The sequence below is a fragment of the Akebia trifoliata genome, chromosome 9 (assembly GCF_017979445.1).
Source record: "Akebia trifoliata isolate Shusen 1 chromosome 9, ASM1797944v1, whole genome shotgun sequence".
NCBI classification, from domain to species: domain Eukaryota; kingdom Viridiplantae; phylum Streptophyta; class Magnoliopsida; order Ranunculales; family Lardizabalaceae; genus Akebia; species Akebia trifoliata.
Window position 1 is genome coordinate 2,641,058 of NC_141383.1, and position 18,876 is coordinate 2,659,933.

General features: G+C 34.7%; 1 protein-coding gene and 1 long non-coding RNA gene across 3 annotated transcripts; both read left to right on the top strand.

Moving 5' to 3' along the window:
* Positions 1 to 6,425: 6,425 nt before the first annotated feature.
* On the top strand, positions 6,426 to 7,948 carry LOC147394063 (uncharacterized). Of its 2 annotated transcripts, none has more exons than XM_086453115.1 (4): positions 6,426 to 6,782; positions 6,883 to 7,119; positions 7,252 to 7,476; positions 7,682 to 7,948. In XM_086453115.1, exons 1-3 carry the CDS (start codon positions 6,723 to 6,725, stop codon positions 7,468 to 7,470), a joined length of 516 nt encoding a protein of 171 aa, XP_086309241.1. In that variant the 5' UTR covers positions 6,426 to 6,722; the 3' UTR covers positions 7,471 to 7,476; positions 7,682 to 7,948. The 2 variants fall into 2 exon arrangements, with proteins under 2 accessions (XP_086309241.1, XP_086309240.1); XM_086453114.1 differs by having other exon boundaries at positions 6,460 to 6,782; positions 7,198 to 7,476; positions 7,682 to 7,941.
* A 6,494-nt stretch (positions 7,949 to 14,442) lies between these two features.
* On the top strand, positions 14,443 to 17,297 carry LOC147394064 (uncharacterized). Its single transcript, XR_015181734.1, has 3 exons — positions 14,443 to 14,561; positions 14,739 to 14,793; positions 16,951 to 17,297. It is a non-coding gene; the product is annotated as an uncharacterized LOC147394064 (long non-coding RNA).
* Positions 17,298 to 18,876: the final 1,579 nt, after the last annotated feature.

Sequence of the window (18,876 nt, forward strand, 5' to 3'; positions counted from 1 at the left end):
ACTACGTCCACAAAGGTATGAGTGTTAGAGTTCGATTTCACCATAAAGAAAATGGGGCAAATCGATAAAAGGACTCCCTTTATCACTTAGATTCACCTTTTTTCTAAATCTTAATCTTCTCAAACCTCTCAACCTTTCATCACTTGAATTTTTTTCTTTTTCTATATTCTTCACTAGAAAAGACATAAACTTAAAATTAGACTTCTTACAACAAAAGAACCACAATCACCACATAAATGGGCCATTTACATAAGTTACAAGCCTAACCCAAATTACCATTGATTGACCCAACAATATATACACTTGGACCAGGCCTAATTGATTTTTGAGCCATACTTCAACTCCTCCCACACCTCTATACATGCCACGTAAGTCACAATCCACACAATTAATGCCTAAAATTGCTCTTTCAAAATTTCCTTGAATTGTGGCAGATAAAAACTAAATCTAATTCACAGGTGCCAACTGTATGGAAAGAAAAACTTCATGTGGGTTAAATCTTTTCTACATCTTTGGAGATTAACCCATCTTTTGATAAATTTCTTGGCTCAATTATGTGATAGTCAACCTGGTTGGGTTTGTGAGCCCAAAGTCTACTTAGATTACTTTGCGTATCTGAGCCATGTATTTTATCTGTTGAAATGCATGCCCCTCATTATTGGAGGTACATTCCCAATCATCATGCTCAATTTGGATGTGTGGGATCAATTTACGACATTTATTTTATTTAGTTAAAGATAGAAGGATCCTTTGTGCAAATTTTCTCAATTTTGAGTCTAAAGTTATACGTAACTACTTTTTTAGAGGTTAGAAATTTTTTTTACATATATACTTTTATGGGGAAATGGTTTTTTAGGACAATAAGGATTTTCTCTGCAATTAAACATGCAAAAAATAGATTTTCTAGGAAAATAATTTAATTGTGATTAAGAACTGAGTAATATTTAATATTAACTTCGGATGATGAATAAATTTGTTAATTATTGGAATATGTAATGGAACAAAATGGAAACCTGCCTTATTAATTAATCTTCTTAATGGGTTAAAATTTAGAAAATAATTTTTTATAAATTTAGGAAGAAAAGTCTCACAACTCACTATAAGCTACATAAAGCTCTTTCGATATATATATATATCTATATATATATATATATATATATATATATATATATATATATTTGACAATTATATAAGTGAATAGTGAGTGACCGTTTCTCCAATATTACACTAAGAACAGGCCAAGCGTGTGCATGGTTTTTAAACTTCAAACTCAACTACAGGGGTGAGTCACTCAAGTCATCACGACTCGCAGCCTACCCATCCAAGATAGTCAATGTGAATGACTCGTCTGAGATATCAATAGGGTAAATGGAAATCGGGAAGAGTCAACTGGGTTTTGTGCTTTTGACTTTAAAATAATAATTTTATTGTGAGTTAAATATTTGTTATTTATGAAAAATATATAGAATTTTAATTTAGAATCTAATCAATCTTATAATAAGAAAAAAAATTATGACTATTTAAATATATCTATAGATTAATAAATAATTCCAATTTTTTTTAAATGAACGCAGTATTGTTATGTGAGATGTCTTGTATTCTTGACTCTATGTTTTATAGCTGATCGAGACATACTCATTTGACTCTAAACTTTCATGAGAGATTGCCATATAATGACTGAAATCCCCTTGCCTTCCATTGCCAAAATTCTTTGATGTTTCCCAAAATATCCATGGCCTTTGTTGGGTTTGGTGATATAAAATCACCACATTATTTGGTTTTAGGTGTTGATAGGCTTTTCCACTTATGTGGGTATTTTGGGTAATGTCCTTTCATTAGCTCATGAAAAATAAAAGAGGGTCCCTAGATGATCGTTAGTGTTCATAAAAGGTGGATTCTCTTTGTAAAGAAGGGGTGTGAGAAAATATTGAGTCTTTATGTATTTATCTTTCTTCTCTTGTAAAACATAGATGGTCAGGGTTCTTGAGGGTGATTTTCACATTGTAATCATGGGCTTGTGACAATAAGAATGAGATCGATTTCTTATTTTGATTTTAACTAGAATTGGGTGTAAAGATTTTGTGTACCAAGAAGTTGAAGGTAAGTATAAACCTCCATACTTATAATTTCTTCCATGATTAGTGGATTTCTAGTTGTTGACTTGCCCATTGATGTAACCCCAGTGTAAGTGAATTACGTATATCTTGTGTTGTAGTTGTGTTCTTTTATCTACTTTCTTTATTGTTACTTGTATTTTCCTTACAAAACATTCTTGAGATTTGATTGTTGGAATTGATTGACTTGTTATTAGAAGGGATTAATTCTAATAATTGGGTTTCCGTGTGTGATTTGGGATTTATCTACAACAATATATCTCTAATTTTCACCAAATCTGCTTCTAGAGGGGTCATTATTCTAAGTGTGTATTTTTATTTTATTTTCCCTCACTAAGAAATTAAAACTTGAAAAATGATGAAACAACACAAGAGTACATTACCTGAAAATCACAAAATTTGACAAAAAAATTTGTTAGGCATGGCTCGACGAATTTTAGAACTTAAATTCCACGGTCGCTGGACCACGAATTTCATGTTTTTTCTCCCATTAAATCTATTCTGCTGCAATTGCAACTCTCACTTACTTCTGCAATTGCGAATTTGCGACTCTCCCTCTCTCTCTCGCTCACTTTGTGTGTCGCTCTCAATCGATATTTCTCGATCTCATCTCTCCGTCTCCCTTGATCTCATCTCACCCTCGATCTCTCTCTGTATCTGATCACTCTTTCTCTCTCTGTCTCTAATTTGTCTGTTAGAGAATAAGATGAACTGTATTAAAATGCATGAGATACATTGTATCATTGTTAGTGTATCTCACACAAATGGAAGGTTGTGATGAAGGATATTCTAAAATAGATATTGATATTTAGAATATATCAATTAGGATATTCTAGAATATTTATATTAGGTAGTTTTCATATATCTTGGTTGATGTAATGCCTATAAATACCCTATTGGGGCTTTTGTAATATTCATCCAAGAATCTCAATAAAATTCATATTTTCTACATTGTCGAAGTGATCTCTCGATCTCTCAACATTGAAACGATGAGTGAAGAAGAAGCGATTAATCTCTTGAAATTTCTTTGTTGATTTTTAAGGTGAGTCTATTTCTCTTCTCTCTCTCTCTTGTTGGTAGATCCATAACCTTGTTCAAATTGTTGAAGATGAAATCTAGGGTTTCTAATTTTACAAAATATATTAGTTCTAATTTTTTATTTTCCAAATGTGTTTATTTTGCTTCATGAAGAAAAATCTAAGAACAGATAAACATTTGATATAGATCCCAATGATTTTATAGATCTGAGTTTTGATATTGTTAGGACTTTTGTTCTTCCATTAATCCACTAAAGATTGAAGTAGTTTGTTTCCAGTCTTTCTTGATGAGATCGAGGAGAACTATCTTATTTATAATTAGATTAAAATATCTCAACTTGATTACGATGATTTGTTTCTTTGAAGAGTAAGTATTGAGTTTTGGTTATCCTTTTTTTTTTTTTTTAAAGCTTTGTGGTTTGTTTTGGTAACTATATTTCTTTGAAAAGTAAGGCAATTCAATGTTTCTGATTGGTTTGAAATCGCTCACTATGAAATTAGAAAGTCTAAGGCCTAGGGCAAATGGATTAGATGTGTGGACACGGGATTTTCAACATTTTAAAACATCCCTCCACTATGGGGTGTTTTGGAGTCGCCACCATTCAAATGCGGAATTGGGTGTGAATGGTCACCCGAATTTGTATTTTTTTTTTAAAAACATGTCGCTTTGACACTTTTTGATGACTCTCGTAGGATAAGGTGCATGGTCCAACCTCGATTCAAGGTAAGGGGGTCCATTTGTGGAGTAGGGAAGGTGTTAGGCACCCTACTCCACCCACACAATGTGGTAACCTCGGATTCTGTTTTTTAACTTAAAAAGAAAAGGAAAATGAAATTAAAAAAACATTTGATGTGTGCCCTCAAGTGTGAGGGACTTTCAATGTCGGCTTCAATCATTAAGGGTACCCTTATGTAAAAGGGGCCCTTTGGTGATTTAACCCATGGTGGTGTGTGCAAATGTGTGGGAAAAGGGAGAGTAGAAGAGGGGATGTGGAGGGGGTGTTTCTTTTATTGGACCCACCTTGTCCCAATCTTGATCTTCAAGTATGTCTTCTCTTGAGTTGACTTGGACTTGCTTGAGGTTGTAGAAGATTGAGTTGAGTTGAGAGTGAGGTGTTGAGAGTAGAGTAGAGTAGAGAATTGTGGTGAGTTGTGATTTTTTTAGAGGTTTTTTTTGTCAAATTTTCATTAGTTGTTGTAAGAGGAGAATAGAGGGGTTTTTATAGAGGTTGGGAGGTATTTTAAGGGTATAATAGGGTGAAGGATGAGAATAGTGGATAATGGCATGGGTTTGAGAGAAGAAGGGTATGAAATTTGAGGGAGAAATAAGAGTAGTTTTGTAATGAGGGAAATGGGTTGTGTTTTAACCCAAATGATTTGGATCTTACCCAAATCCATTTGGGTATAGTGTTTGGTGGGGTGAGATGAGTGATGGTTGATGGGAGGAATGATGGTGTAAGGGAGTTGTTTGGAGAAGGAGTGTTGAGATGGTTGAAGAGGTATGGTGTTTGATTTGGAGAGATGAGTAGTGATTGGTTTGATTTTGAGAGGATTGAATGGATGATGACATGTGGCAAATGTTGGGATGAAGAGATTAGTTGATTGGTGATGGTGGTTGGATGATTAGAGAGAAGAGTATGGGAGGTATGGGTTGAGGTGATTTTATGGGAGTGTTTTAAGGGAAAGTGATGGTTGAGGTGTGGGAGATATGGGTTGTGATGTGGGTGGTTGATAGTGTTAGAGTATGTAGGGTATGGGTTGTGATGTTGGTGGTTGATGATGAGAGGATGGGTAATAGGTTAGGGTGTGTAGGGTATGGGTTGTGGTATTGGTGGTTGATGATGAGAGGATGGGGAATAGGTTAGGTTAGGGTAGGGTTATGGGTTGAGTTGATTAGATGAGGGAGGTGGAAGGAGATGATGACATGTGTCATCTCTTGGTGATTGGTTTGATGTGATGATGATGGGTTGGATTGGATTTGGGTAGTGGATTGGGCTTTGGGCTTTAGTAGTAGATTGGGTAAGGTTTTGGGCTTAGATAGGGGATTGAATAGTGATGAGGATGGACTTGGGTTTTAAGAAGAGTGATTGGGCTTGGTAGAATAGTATAGGGTTGGATTTAGGAATATAGGAGGGTGGTGAGGTGTGCGAGTCCATGGGCCACGTAAATGGCCTCGAACATTTATTAATTGAAAATGCATTGTATTTTGAAGGTTTGGGCTTTGGAGCCCGTTCCGATTTTTCGATTTTTGGGGCATCTTGCGTCGAGGGCCCGCTCAAATTCGGGTGTCTACAAGATGTATGAAATTTTTATTTGAAAAATTGAATTCCATGATGTTAAGTTCAAATATATTTGTTAATAGGTCTTGTAATCTTATTTGAAAATGAGGAGTTTGTGACTATTATGTCATTGTTTGGGTCTTGTGCTGATGAAATGATCATTTCAACTAAGAGAACCTGGTTACGTCAGCCAGCCAAAGTTCATCAAGATAAAAAAAATTGAATTAAAATTTATAAAATTGAGTAGCAATGACCCATAGCTTTTAGCATTGGCCCGTGTGGATGACGTATGATGCAATTATTGAAGGATAACACTTTTGAAATAAGTGGGGGAGAGCTGAAGGTGGACTCTATCTACATGAAGTTGTCCTCTACTACTATTAGAGGTCCACGTGTCATAGCCAGCGGGGATGGTCATGGCCACGTGGGACTTGTGGTCCACAGGGATGTAGGATGACTATAGTGAGACACGTGTAGGAAGAATAGAAGTGACAGGCTGTTTGGTTTGGCGTGGGAATTAATTATGAGTACAGCAAGTTTTGTATGGGCCTTTTTGTTTGGGCTGATCCTGCAACTTGTTTCTCGATAACTCTTTTAGAGTTATTGGTAACCAATTTAATTCATTTTAATACAATCCTAAATGATTTATCCCAACCTGTTCTCTCTTTCTTCACCTTCTTCATCATTTTTTTTCCTTTTTTATTAACTTTTTATGCTGCCTAGGATTTGAACCAGAAATCATAAACACATACAACATAGAATTCAAACCAACCCGACATGCTAATTAACAGAAATTATTCACATACAATTGATCCCTTGATTTTAAGAAAGATATTTCCAAGGAGCATGACAATGTAGTCGTCACATCAAAATCCAGCATTGATCAAGTATGATCTGTTTGCAGTTGATGGCATATGTGTTCTTATCTCAATGATTGTCATCTAAGTATATTGGATTCATCCATCATCATTGTTGAAGCTTATAAGTCATCTAAGTATATTGGGTTGATACATTATTTATATCTTAGGAGTGAATTTAAAATGTTCAATACTTATTTTTCACCTGTTACATGGCTATGATCTCTTCATTTTGTCTTTGTGGTTTTGAAATCAGTTTGTCCTACATGCTCTTCCAGTCCTGTTATCATGTCTATATAAGCAAGAGATTTACTTCAATGTGAACCGTGTTCATTGTGTTTAAGCTTGCAGGCAGAATTCCCAGCCAATACAAACATATTGCTAATGATTTATATTTCTTAATTATTATTTATTTTGCAGGAGGCCATCAATAGAATGATTGCTAATGACCCTTCTAATAAACATAATGATCTAGACCATGACCCCGTGGCTGTGGTATGTGCATTATTTTAATTAGGATATTTTGTAATTATGATATTAGTAAGTATGATATCATATCGTTAGTAGGTATTGATATTATACACTTTTTGTACAGGTTTGTGGTCCTGATAGTCGGGGTCGTGTTCGGGGAATGGGTTCAGGTGTTTCCAAGACTTCCGTGCGTGCTTCAATTCCTTACAAGCAAGCCTTGGCATATGAGACGACAATCCTTCATAATAGAGTGGATAAGTTGACGGAAGCGGTGCAAAAGATGAATGAGACTTTACAACAATCAAATTTTTCTACTAGGACACCAATGCGGTCTGACACCAATCTCGGTAGTTTTTCACAGGTATAACATTGGCATTTTACTTTTGATAGATGAGTGAACTTCTATTATTGCAGTGATATTGTCTACATGATTTTATAGGTAAGGCCTGATTCTCCACATCATGAGTCACATTCTAATCCACCAAGCATACAGACAGGTCCTTGTAAGGTGAATCGCTTACAACGACCACATGATTGTGTTGCCGAAGGAAGAGTGATTGGTGCATCTAATGCAGATCCAGATAGTTACGATATTCTTATAGATGAGGTCCTTGATGGGAATGTGATTCTACAGAGTGGAGAAGGAACATTCGCTGATTTGACATGCGGTGATATTATTGATTGGCCCAAATTTCGAATAAAGTTTTACTGAACAGAGGTACTTTTCTTGCTTTATATTGTAGATAGACACTAAACATAAAAAATTATAATAAAATAATTAAATGTTTGATAATGATAGTTATGAGAACTCTTTTATTTTGTAATTTAATATATTCATCTTTCTTGCATAATTACTTGGATTGCTTTAGATAGTCGGTGTCACTACTATATATCTGACAATGTTTTTAATTTTTCAACCACAGATTTCGGCAATATGTTGTAAGGAGGAATGTATGTTATCTTTAAGAATCGCGACGTCATTCTTCCAAGGACCGAGAAAGATAAATGTTGATTTTGATTTCTACAAGTCAAGTGAAGTGAAGTTGGTAGAAGATATTTTTTGAGAAACCATTTTAAACATTGGGATGTGTATTAAAATCGACACCATGAAAACGGGGCATGTTGGACTGTGTATTGTACATGTAAAATTTGAAGGAAAATGATTTCCATTTGAAAAATGTAAATTTTTGTTTTTTTTTTGGTTTGTATGTATTTATTTATTTTGTTAAATTTCAATATTTTGTCCAATGAAATTGTCATTTTCTTTTTAGGTGAAAAATATTAAAAATGACAAACAATTGAGGTTATTTTATAAAAAAAATTCTGACAAAAAAACGACGGCTCTAAGCCGTCGTTTATATCTATTAATTTAATTTAAATTCGTCAAAACAAATGACGGGTTTGGGCCATCGTTTTATTTTGACAGACCATAACCGTCGTTTTACACTACACATTCTTGACACGGCCCAACCGTCGTTTACTAAAAACGACATCGATATTTACAACTGCTCTTGCGACGGCGGGGGCCGTCATTTTTCTCAAAAAACGACGGCTTTGGCCCGTCGTTTTTTGTAAAATATGACGTAGTGTGACTATATTAATCATTCAGATGGATTATATGAACGCTTCACATCTAAATTTTATTGGTGGAAGCAACCTATGACTATAGACCCTTGTAATGGGAGAAAGGAACTTTGTTTTTTCCCCATCTTGAGATTTGTGTGGAGTTGCTTGACTATGTCACATGTATAATGAAATTCTCTAGTCTGTGAAAATCACTTAACTGTACTCAGGGTAGTCCGAGCATGCCACTAGTGTAGCATTTTGTGACAGCTGAAATTCTGCCTAGTGGGTACCTCATTAGACATGTGAAGGGGGCGGGTCCATACTACACATAGTGATCATATGGATTTGGAAGTATAGAGTCAGCTTGCTTAATTTTCCTTTGTTTGCTATGATATTTTTTTCCCGTTCTACCAATGGACTACTAATCTTAGTACCTATTATGTAAACCAACCATGCAGTGTACCAGAAGTGTTGCGCCCGCTATATGAATCATTAGCAATGCTTGCTCAAAAGACTATAATGGCAGTAGGACTATTTATTACAATTCTGATTGTTATGCAAGTTCTCTAATTGTTTGTATGAACAACTCTGATTGAGAGTGTTTTGTTTCATCCAGGACATTTATGCCCTGTACTGTCAAAAGCTGTAAAAATGATGAAAAGATGGAGAAAAAGTCATCTTAATGACGAAGCCACAATGTAGGTTTATTTTTCCATGGTTGGTTTGCTTAATTTGGTCGAGGATGGTGAAGGAATATAAATATAAACTTTTTGTATTTTACCCATTTAGGAGAAAGAGTCATGAATTGCTAACGGTAGGCATGTCAATTCACTTAACTACATAAGTGTTTTTTAAATGAACGATTAATAAAAAATTCCCTTTAAACATTTGTGTGGATTGCAGTTTTATTCAGATGGGGTGTGGCATTGCAGCAATGATCTCGCCTGTGGCCAAGCAATAGAAAGGAGAAGGTGAAGCTGCTTAATCAGGCGAAGAGGCTTCTTGAAGATCTGAAATCGCCTCGACCCGTTTTCCACCAAATTGTGGGTAGGGGTCCAATTGGTAAATTGGGGATTTTGAAAGGTAAGGAGTCGCCACCTAGTTTAGGTCTAGGAACTAAAAATAACTCCAAAACGGATCGGGTCGGTCCACGGATCAGATAAATGGGTAAGGGGTCAGATTACGAGTTTCGAAAGGTGTTAGGCACCAAACCCGCCCGATCGAGATGATCGGTCTCTACTACGATCCAAACTGTCCTACGGTCAACGGGTAGAGACTAGAGTCAAGATTATGGTCCAATCATCATCACCATCATCATCAAATTATATCGAATATGCTAAACGAATCTCAAGGCTAATATTTCCCAAATATCATCTAATTTCTCGAATTTCGCATAAAGATGGAAATATTTGAAAAAGCCTTAATTCCGGTCTATGCTTCAAAGTCCACGTGGCACCATTTCAATTACAAATCCGTATCCGCAAATAATTCTCCAATTAGTTAAAATAGAAGCTTGTGAAAATTTTCTAAATTGGAAAGTTAAGAATTGGAACTTCTAAAGTGGTACTCTATGAGATTTCTAATTCGGAAATACGAGATTTTCCAAATAAGAAAATCACAAATATGATGAATTTTCAAATTAGTAATTGGCAAATACGAATTTTCCAAAAATAGAAAATTATGATCATAAAATTCCCTTGATTTGAAAATTACAAAATCCCAAATTTAGAACATTCCAAAAGTGAACCTTGCGAAAATGAGATTTATGAATATGAAAACATTCAAATTACGAACATGTGGCAAACATTAATAAATTGATTGGTGAATTAATTCCCATATACACAAGAATCAATGAGTCGACTCACGCCCCTTTCATCAAAAACTCCGATTTTGAAATCCTTATGTACACCAAAAATCAGTGAATTGGCTCATGTGTCAACTTTATAAAAAAAAATCGATTTTAATTTTCTATGTACACATACAAATCAGTGAATTGACTCAATGTCCCTTTTATGAATAAATCGATTTTGAAATTCCAATGTACATAAAAATCAGTGAGTCAATCCGCTTGCTTGTTGTTAAAAAGAAAATCGATTTTAAGCCCATATGTGCACACAAATCGGTGAGTTGACCCATGCCCATTTTGTCAAAAAAAAAATGATTTTACATTTCCATGTATATTAAAAAAACAGTGAGTCGACTCAGTTGCAACTTCATCAAAAATTCAATTTTGAAATTTCCATACTCACACAAATCAGTGAGTTGACTCACGTGGCCACTTCATTAATAAATCACTTTTGAAGTTCCTATGCACACCCCAAATCAGTGAGTTGACCCACATAACAAAACAAATTGTTGAATAATAAAAATTATGAATGCGTTGCAAATCATCGAATCCACTATTCACATGTACGTGCAAATCTCTCGAATAAAAAAACATCGCCAATCATCGAATCAACTATTCATACACACAAACACACACACACACATATATATATATATATATATATATAAATCAGGACCACATGATAAATTATCGAATCAGAATATATATGAATGCATGGTGAATCATCGAATCAGGAAAAATCATGAACACGTAGCAAACTTTGAACCAGCCATTCGCACATAAACGCAACATTTTTTTTATCCGAAATTGTAGGACACCCGACAGATGTTAGAAACATGCTAATGAAATTGAGTGATCATTCACGACAAAAATTGAGAAAAGAGAGAGGAATAACCATAAGAATAAACAAAATAATAAAAAAAATTACTTACCCCTATGAACGCACAGTGGCTGCAATATGTTCCTTCAGAAATATTTGATCGCTTTCGCGAGAAGGAAGAAGCTAATAGGCTGTAATGTAATGGGGCATTGAAGAGAGAATGATGGAGGTGATCGGCTGCTGTTGGGAGTGTTGATGCAGGGATAAGGAGAGTTGTTTGAAGCTGTAAAAACGTTATGAATGGGCTATTAATGGAGGCTATATTGCATGTAGGGAGCAGTGATTGGGGGCTGAAAACGTGATGAAGGAAGGATGTATTCCAGTTATGTGATGAAGCCAACAGCAGTGGCAATCAAGGTGGCTGTCAAGGTGGAGAAGATGATGGCACGATGGGTGCTGTAATGAAGTTTTGGAGGAGGAGATGGCTGTACGTGAACGTGGCTGCTGTGATTCTAATGGAGAAGGTGAAAACGAAGAAGAGGAAGAAGACGTAACAGGGAGGGGGGTGGTTTTAATTGTGATGATGGCTGTTGCCAATGGTGAAGAAGGATGGTGACAGCAGTGGGCGTTTTTTATTATTATTATTTTTTTTCTTCTTCTTCTTCCCGGTTCCTTTCTTCTTCCTTTCTGAGTGCTGTCCAAGAGGGCGTGAGTGAGAGAAGTGGGAGATGGGGGCTGTTGCAGAGCTTGAGTAGAGGGGAGATAGAGAGTTGGGAAGAGGAGGTGCTGAAGATTAATGGAGGCTGCCAATGGACTGGCCTTATGGCTGAGGGTGATGTTAATGGAGGTTGTTGTAGCGGAGAGCTGAGAACAAGAGGGTGTTAATGGTGGTGGTATTGAAGAGAGAATGAAGGAGATCAGAGAGAGAGAGGTCACGGAGGAGGAGACATTGAAAAAGAAGAGCAGCCCACGTGAGAGAGATCCCTTTCTTTTCCAACGTTTTCTCCTTAAATACAAGCAACGTTTCTATTTTGAAAATATTCTTATTTTTCTTTCTTTCTCCCACGTTTCTTAACTTCCCTTTTTTTTTTTTTTTTTTATAGCTAATGAGAATAATCATCCTACGCTACTCGTAGTATGATTGTTATTATTTAGCTCTTACTTGATTGGTCTATCGAGTTTTAAATTTCATTAGTTTCTTTTGGGATTTGATTTTTGTTGATCAATTGCTGATTTTTTATTCAATTTTAAATTTGATTTTTAATTTTAATTGGTTATGTGATTTTGAGTTTGATTTTTAATTTTAATTGTGAATGAGTCGATTAAAATTTTGATTTTGATTTCGTTAGTTGATCGATTTTTAATTTTTTGATTAGTTGATTAATTTTTATTTTGATTTGTTGATGGTTTTTAGTTGGGTTTTGCTTTTAATTAGGATTGGTTAATTAGCTTTTAACTTGATTTATTTTTTATTTAATTTTGAATTTTAAGTTGATTTGAAATTTTAAATTGTCGATTAAATTCTAATTTTAGTTTAATGTTTATTTTCAATTTGAAAATTTTTATTTGATTGTAAATTTTAATTGATTTTAATTTAATTTTGATAATTTTGATCACGGAGGAGAAGTCTTTTTTTTTCCTTTAATTGTGTTTTCCTAAGCATCAAGATTTCTAAGAATCGGACATCGAGGGATGTTACGGTCATTTTGGGATTTTTCATAAATTTCTCTGATTTCAATGATTTGATTCCCGTTAGACTCAAAATCTCATTCTGAGTGCAATGAATGTACTTTCGAGACCTTTCGGAGGTCTGAAATTCATGAGGGGTATTTTCGCCATTTTTTCAATTTTTATCCATTTGGGATGAATTTTGGCATGAAGTTTCTTTCAATCGCAATGTGATTATTTCTAAGTCTCGAGGTCATGTTTTCTTAGCGTAGCGAGGTCTCTAAGTTGTCCAAATGTGTAGCGAGCCTAAGTGTACATGCTTGCTAAGTTGAGTGTATGGTGTAGCGATCCTAAGCGTGCGTAATTCTATGTCGCGTATCGAGGAGAAAGAGTAGAATAAAATTGGAAGACAGAGGAAATTGAAAGGAGGTTTCTCGCAAGCTTTTGAGTTCTTTTGCGCTTATCATTAGGAATCCACAGCAACCGGGTGCCGAATCGCCAAGTCAGGCGGATGCAAAAATGGGGTGTTTACAGATGCACTCTAACAATATTCAAGTAAGAGAAGCTCTGTCATCTTGTATATCTGAGCTTAATAATAGGCAATTCTAGTTGTTTATAACTATATCATTATAGCAAGTTTTTGGTCCATTACTTCATGCTTCTATAATTTTTTTTTTCTCCTCAATTTGTGTTTTGGGGTTGGCGGTGGGCATCTATACACATGTGGAACACTAGCAATATAAAAATGTTGTAGATCTAATGAATTTATTTTATTTAAGCAACTTCTTATTGTTTATATTATATTAAGTGTTACCATTGAAGTATTCATGTCTAACAGCTTATGACAGAAATAACTAAAAGATTATGTGGTGAAGATCATAGGTGCTGCATTCTATATTTCAGAACGATCTTTCTTGAATCCTGATAATCAAAAAGTTTACTGAAGACATAAATATAAACTTTTGGGTCAATCGTTTCATATTGGCTTAGGTATTGTAACAATTGATTTGATAGCTTGATTGATTTCATTGCTTTTACACTAGTTTCTCTGTTTTTGTAACATATATAGCCGACACTTGCAAGCTGTTCCTCTTCCTTCCAGGAATTGCCAACAGCAGGTGTGTCAATTCACTTAACTACATAAGTAATGTCTAATGCATGAGGAATTGTCACTTTAATTCTTAGAAAGAACATAATTACTCCAGATGGTTTGAGTGCGTACAATTACACAAATAAGAAATTTTACTATTTCAACTGCTTTATTGACAGAGTTTTGAGAAGTACTTATTAGAGTAGAATTCGAGAAGCAAATATAAACCATGAAATCTCCTAGTTTTATGTGTTACTTTTAATGCTATACTGGTCATTCTATTAACTTAATTTTTGAAAAGAGAAATGCGTGAACATTAGTTGCCATAGTTAGTCTGTTCTTCCTAAGTCCTAATTATTATATGATATTTAAACATTGATCAACATTGCTTGCAATTCTGGTGTTCTAGAATAGTGCGGAAATGTGCGGAAAAAACGACGGACTAAAGCGATCGTTTATATACGACGGCTTTCACCAATTGTTTAACATTTAATGACGATTATAATAATCGTTTATTAACAACTAATTTAATCCGTCATTTAATTAGTAAAAGAATCATTACTGCCACACCAAAGTTTATTAATGTTACACCGATTGGCGTGGCGTTAATAAAAATGTGATTATCACTATTGCCGCACCAACTTTACCAAAGCCCATATTCGATTTCTTCTTCCTTTCTTCTCTGTATCTTCTTCCTCTATAACACCCTAGAGTTTTAAATCTCTAAAGAAAATATCCGATTTCGATTTCTTCTCCATTTCTGCTCTCACGATTTTGAGTTTCGGACTTACGAAACCAGGCGAGGTTCGTGCGGTAATGCTCTCTCTCTCTCTCTCAGGCATTATGTTTTCTACATCCATTTGGGAACGATCTCTATCTATTTCTTGAATTTAAGCTAGGTTTTGCTTGAATAATGCAGATTTCTTCTTAACTTTTATTTATTCGCAGATCTCAAAGTTCTGATTTTATCCTCACTGATTTTATTCGCAGATCTCACAGTTCTGATTTTATTCTCACTGATTTCGGACTTACGAAATCAAGCTAGGTATGATTTTAACGATTCTCACTGATTTTTTTAGTTTATATAATGAACAATCTCCCATTATTTATTTCTTTGTATCCACTTACTGTGAGAGCTCAGGTTATGGTTAAGGATTGAGCTAGTGTTGTTGAGAAATGATGTAAACATAACTGTTTTTCATCAGATATTAAATGCTTATAATATAGATTATGTTTTTTTTTTTTTTACATTTCTCTTGGATCTCTTAAATTTGAAGTCTCAATAATTCAATTTACATGAATGGTGAGCATCTATTTTGCTGTCCTTTTATCTTCCCCACATTTTATTTCCATTGATGTATGCCAACATCAAGGTAAGTTCTAGGAAAGATCAGTACCAATGATAGTTTGGGAAAATCGAAATGGTCAATAAATAAGGTACCTTGGTGGGACCTTCTTTATTGAAATTCAATATTTCAATAAAGGGTAATATACTTACTGTGAGAGCTCAGGTTATGGTTACAGTTTCTTGGACTAGTTCAACCATAGAGGTTCATGATTTAACCTGTTATTGAAAGCTGATTTGAGAAAATCAATATTGAAATTCAATATTTTCAGAGATGTTTAAGACGATATTAGTGATACTACAGGCTTGGCAGATCCAGATGTCTGTAACTGTTGAAAGATCATGCATGAGTTCACATGAATATATTTATTGGACACTTCACAAGTCTGTAGAAGTTATTTTGTCATGTGTTTGTTTGATCCCTGTTTGATCCCATGCACCTGTAATGGTCACAATAGCGTCATTGAAACTTGCTGGAATATAATAGTTTCTTTTCATATCGAAACTCAATGCTTTGTGTGTTTGTGGGTGTGTATGTGTACACAAGACAAGAGTCCAACAACATCAATAGATTTATGGATCTTAGCTATTAACAATTAGATTATCAAATTAAGGTTCCAGAGACCTCATAACGTATCTTAAAACTTTCTTTGACTTTAAAACAGTTCATATTGGGTTCATCAAAGCTTTTGCAATTTGGCTCTTTTAGTAGCTTTACAGAGATTTGAAATATTTTACCAAGTTTCCCTTAACTTTTCATTCAAAATCAGAGCCTTTGTTTACAAATGTGCTACAGCTTTAATTTGTTGCTGTAAATCTGGATTGAACACCTCATTCTTGTAAATTTGAGATGGGGGTCAATTTGAGACTAATCCAACAAGGATTGGATCAAAACCGTAACTGATTTGATAAACATCAGATCAGATTCTTGTTGAATCAGGTTTATTAACCCTTTATCATGGTCTTTATGGTTCTAAAACTTGGCCACTCGGCAAGTCATTCCAGTCTTTGGAAACTATTAGGTGAGATGTCCAATGTGAATTCTCTTGCCACCCCATCCACTGTGAAGTATCCTGTCTTTTGGGATGAGATTAGTCCTTACGATCACACGTTTTTCGTATCTTCTTTCAAGTAAAATGAGATTTCTTGGTGAAGGTTGCACAAGAATATCAACCTATTAAACATTAGATATAAACGTAAGGCAAGAAGCAATGGAGAGAAATTTAGCCAAAGTCATCCAGTTTCATTATTTGCACTTGTTAAAGAAACTACTAACAGTTGATTATTTGTAGAGATATTGAACACTTGCACCTTAACAGATAGATACACAGACATAATGAACCTTTATCTTGGTTGGGCTTTTATTCTCTTGATCTTATTGTAATTATGTGTATCACGATGGAAATCTGTTATGAGGAAAAATGAGTTTTTTTATAAGAATAGCACTTAAGTCTGTATGGTTGGTTGTAGCGAAAACATTTTGGAAGGGAAAATGATCATGGAAAAATGAATTCTGTTGTGTCATTGCATCTAGGAAAATTTCAAAAAGAGTGGATTTTTTTTTTATTTAAATTTCAACGGATCATATTCTTCATTGCTTGGAGGCAAGGGCTGTTTTCTTCAAAGTATTACTAGAATTCTATGCACAATTTCAAATATATTTTGGGATTAATACTATAAGGTTTTGAATCTTGGCCTATACCTATCTTATCTTTTCCATTCTTTGCCTAGGACTTTCCATGTCAACCTACATCATTTAGTGACAGTTTCCATCGCCTTACAATGTGATATGGAAATAGTTATTTTCGTTACTTGTTTGCTGGTCAACTAATCTATTTTATTTATAAATGCTTGTAGACATTGGGAAATTCAAATTGGGCTCATCACCAAGGTTGGGAACATCCAGGTTTGTTGTGCTCTGCAACTTAGTGCTTACCATGTGTTGCTCATCTTTAAATAGTATGTTATCTGTTTAACCCTCTCCATGCTTTGTGGATAACGTGCCTGAAACTACTTGAGTTAGTTGAACCAAAGCAAAGCATGTTAGCTGATCATGTGGTCCAATTGGGCTTAATCTCTTGTATCGAGCTTTGCTTTATTAATATTGATTTCTCTAGTCATGGGACTGTAGCAGTGGGCATGATGCAATTTTTGCCATTATCTTGGTGGCCCATTGCTAATAGAAGCATAAGAATTGAACTTAATGTTTTTCCTTTTCTCCATTCTTAGAAGCATAAGAATTGAACTTAATGTTTCCACCACCACTCTTTATGAGTCTTATAAAAACAATGTTAAGTCTGTTAGCATAGTCCCACATCGTCTGGGTACTCGGGTTGTGCAAATGTATAAAGCAGGGGAAACCCTCTCCTTGCAAGCCAGTTTTCAAGGATAAGTTAGGCCCATTGGTTAGAAATCGTCAATCACTCTTGTTATTGGTATTAAGGTCTACAAAGGATTGGTATAAACATTAATAGATCACTCTAGACGCTTGAATTTGAATTGGCTTTTGTGAACTGTTATGTACTTGGACTGGTTCCAAGCCATGAAAGAAAATGCTTGAACCCAACATCAGTGAGATTTTTGATGTGCAGTTCCATAAAAAATTGAACCAAACATTTATGAGTTAGTAAGCCAGAAAAGAATGTTACAAGACGAACAATGATTCGTAATGATGTACGGTCTCATTACTAAACATATAGAGAAGTTTAGATCCAAAATTGATATTTTCACCCATGTTTGTGTTTTTATATGGTTTGTCATTGGAGGTTTACTGAGTTTGGGCTTGTACATGTTAGGCATACACTTCATCTTTTCTTATAGTTGTCTTAAAGGTCTTTATAGCCCCTCTTTTTCTTTGGTCATTATTTTTGTCTGCTCCTAGTGTTGTATGTATGCATTCTTGAGTGCAAAACATGTCCATAGTGTGGTTACTATACTGGGACACCAAATTCCAAATATGCCCCAACACTCGTAAACTTTAACCAACGATGGTACCTTGCACTTTTGATATTTCTGAACTTGTGAAAAATGATTTACAAGTATAACTATTATGAACTCTTAATCATTATTAACTCAAATGGTTGCAACTCTCAAAGTGGTGCGGGATGGTTGAACAATTACATCAAAATCTTGTAATTTGATCTCTCTTAGAGTTGGGGGAAAATTGGTTATAAGTGATTATCCTATATATTTACTAATCGCTATAACCTATTCCCCCTCATTCCCTTCTCCATCAAGCCTATTGAAACACTTTTTTCCCTTGCTTCATATCACACTTTATTTATTTTTATTTTCACGACACACTTGAACCTGGTATGCTGAATTTCATTTGGTTTCTTCTTTGTTTCCCATTTATCTATTATGTATAGTCTAGTTCTTGTAGTTAAGAGATCCAAATAAGACAGGGTTTGATGACTACTATATGAATTCACTTTTACATGCACAATGTGGAAAGTTTTGTGCATGGATAAGGAGAGAGGATAATTAGTAGCAAAAATTTGAAATGAAGAATGATTTTATTTTATTTTGTTTAGCAGGGTGGGTAGAATCACTACGTCATTCTTCCAAGGACCTAGAAAGACAGATGTTGGTTTTGATTTCTACAAGTCAAGTGAAGCGAAGTTGGTAGAAGATATTTTTTGAGAAACTATTTTAAACATTGGGATGTGTATTAAAATCGACACCATGAAAACGGGACATGTTAGACTATGATTGCACATGTAAAATTTGAAGGAAATGGTTTCCATTTGAAAAATGTAAATTTTTATTTTTTTTGGTGTATTT

What these genes read in the sequence shown, in the direction of transcription:
- LOC147394063 (XM_086453114.1), top strand. Translation starts at nt 6,723, where the DNA reads ATGATTGCTAATGACCCTTCTAATAAACATAATGATCTAGACCATGAC. An exon ending in ACCATGACCCCGTGGCTGTG is followed by an intron (nt 6,783 to 6,882) that starts GTATGTGCATTA and finishes CTTTTTGTACAG; the next exon opens with GTTTGTGGTCCTGATAGTCG. An exon ending in ATCTCGGTAGTTTTTCACAG is followed by an intron (nt 7,120 to 7,197) that starts GTATAACATTGG and finishes ATGATTTTATAG; the next exon opens with GTAAGGCCTGATTCTCCACA.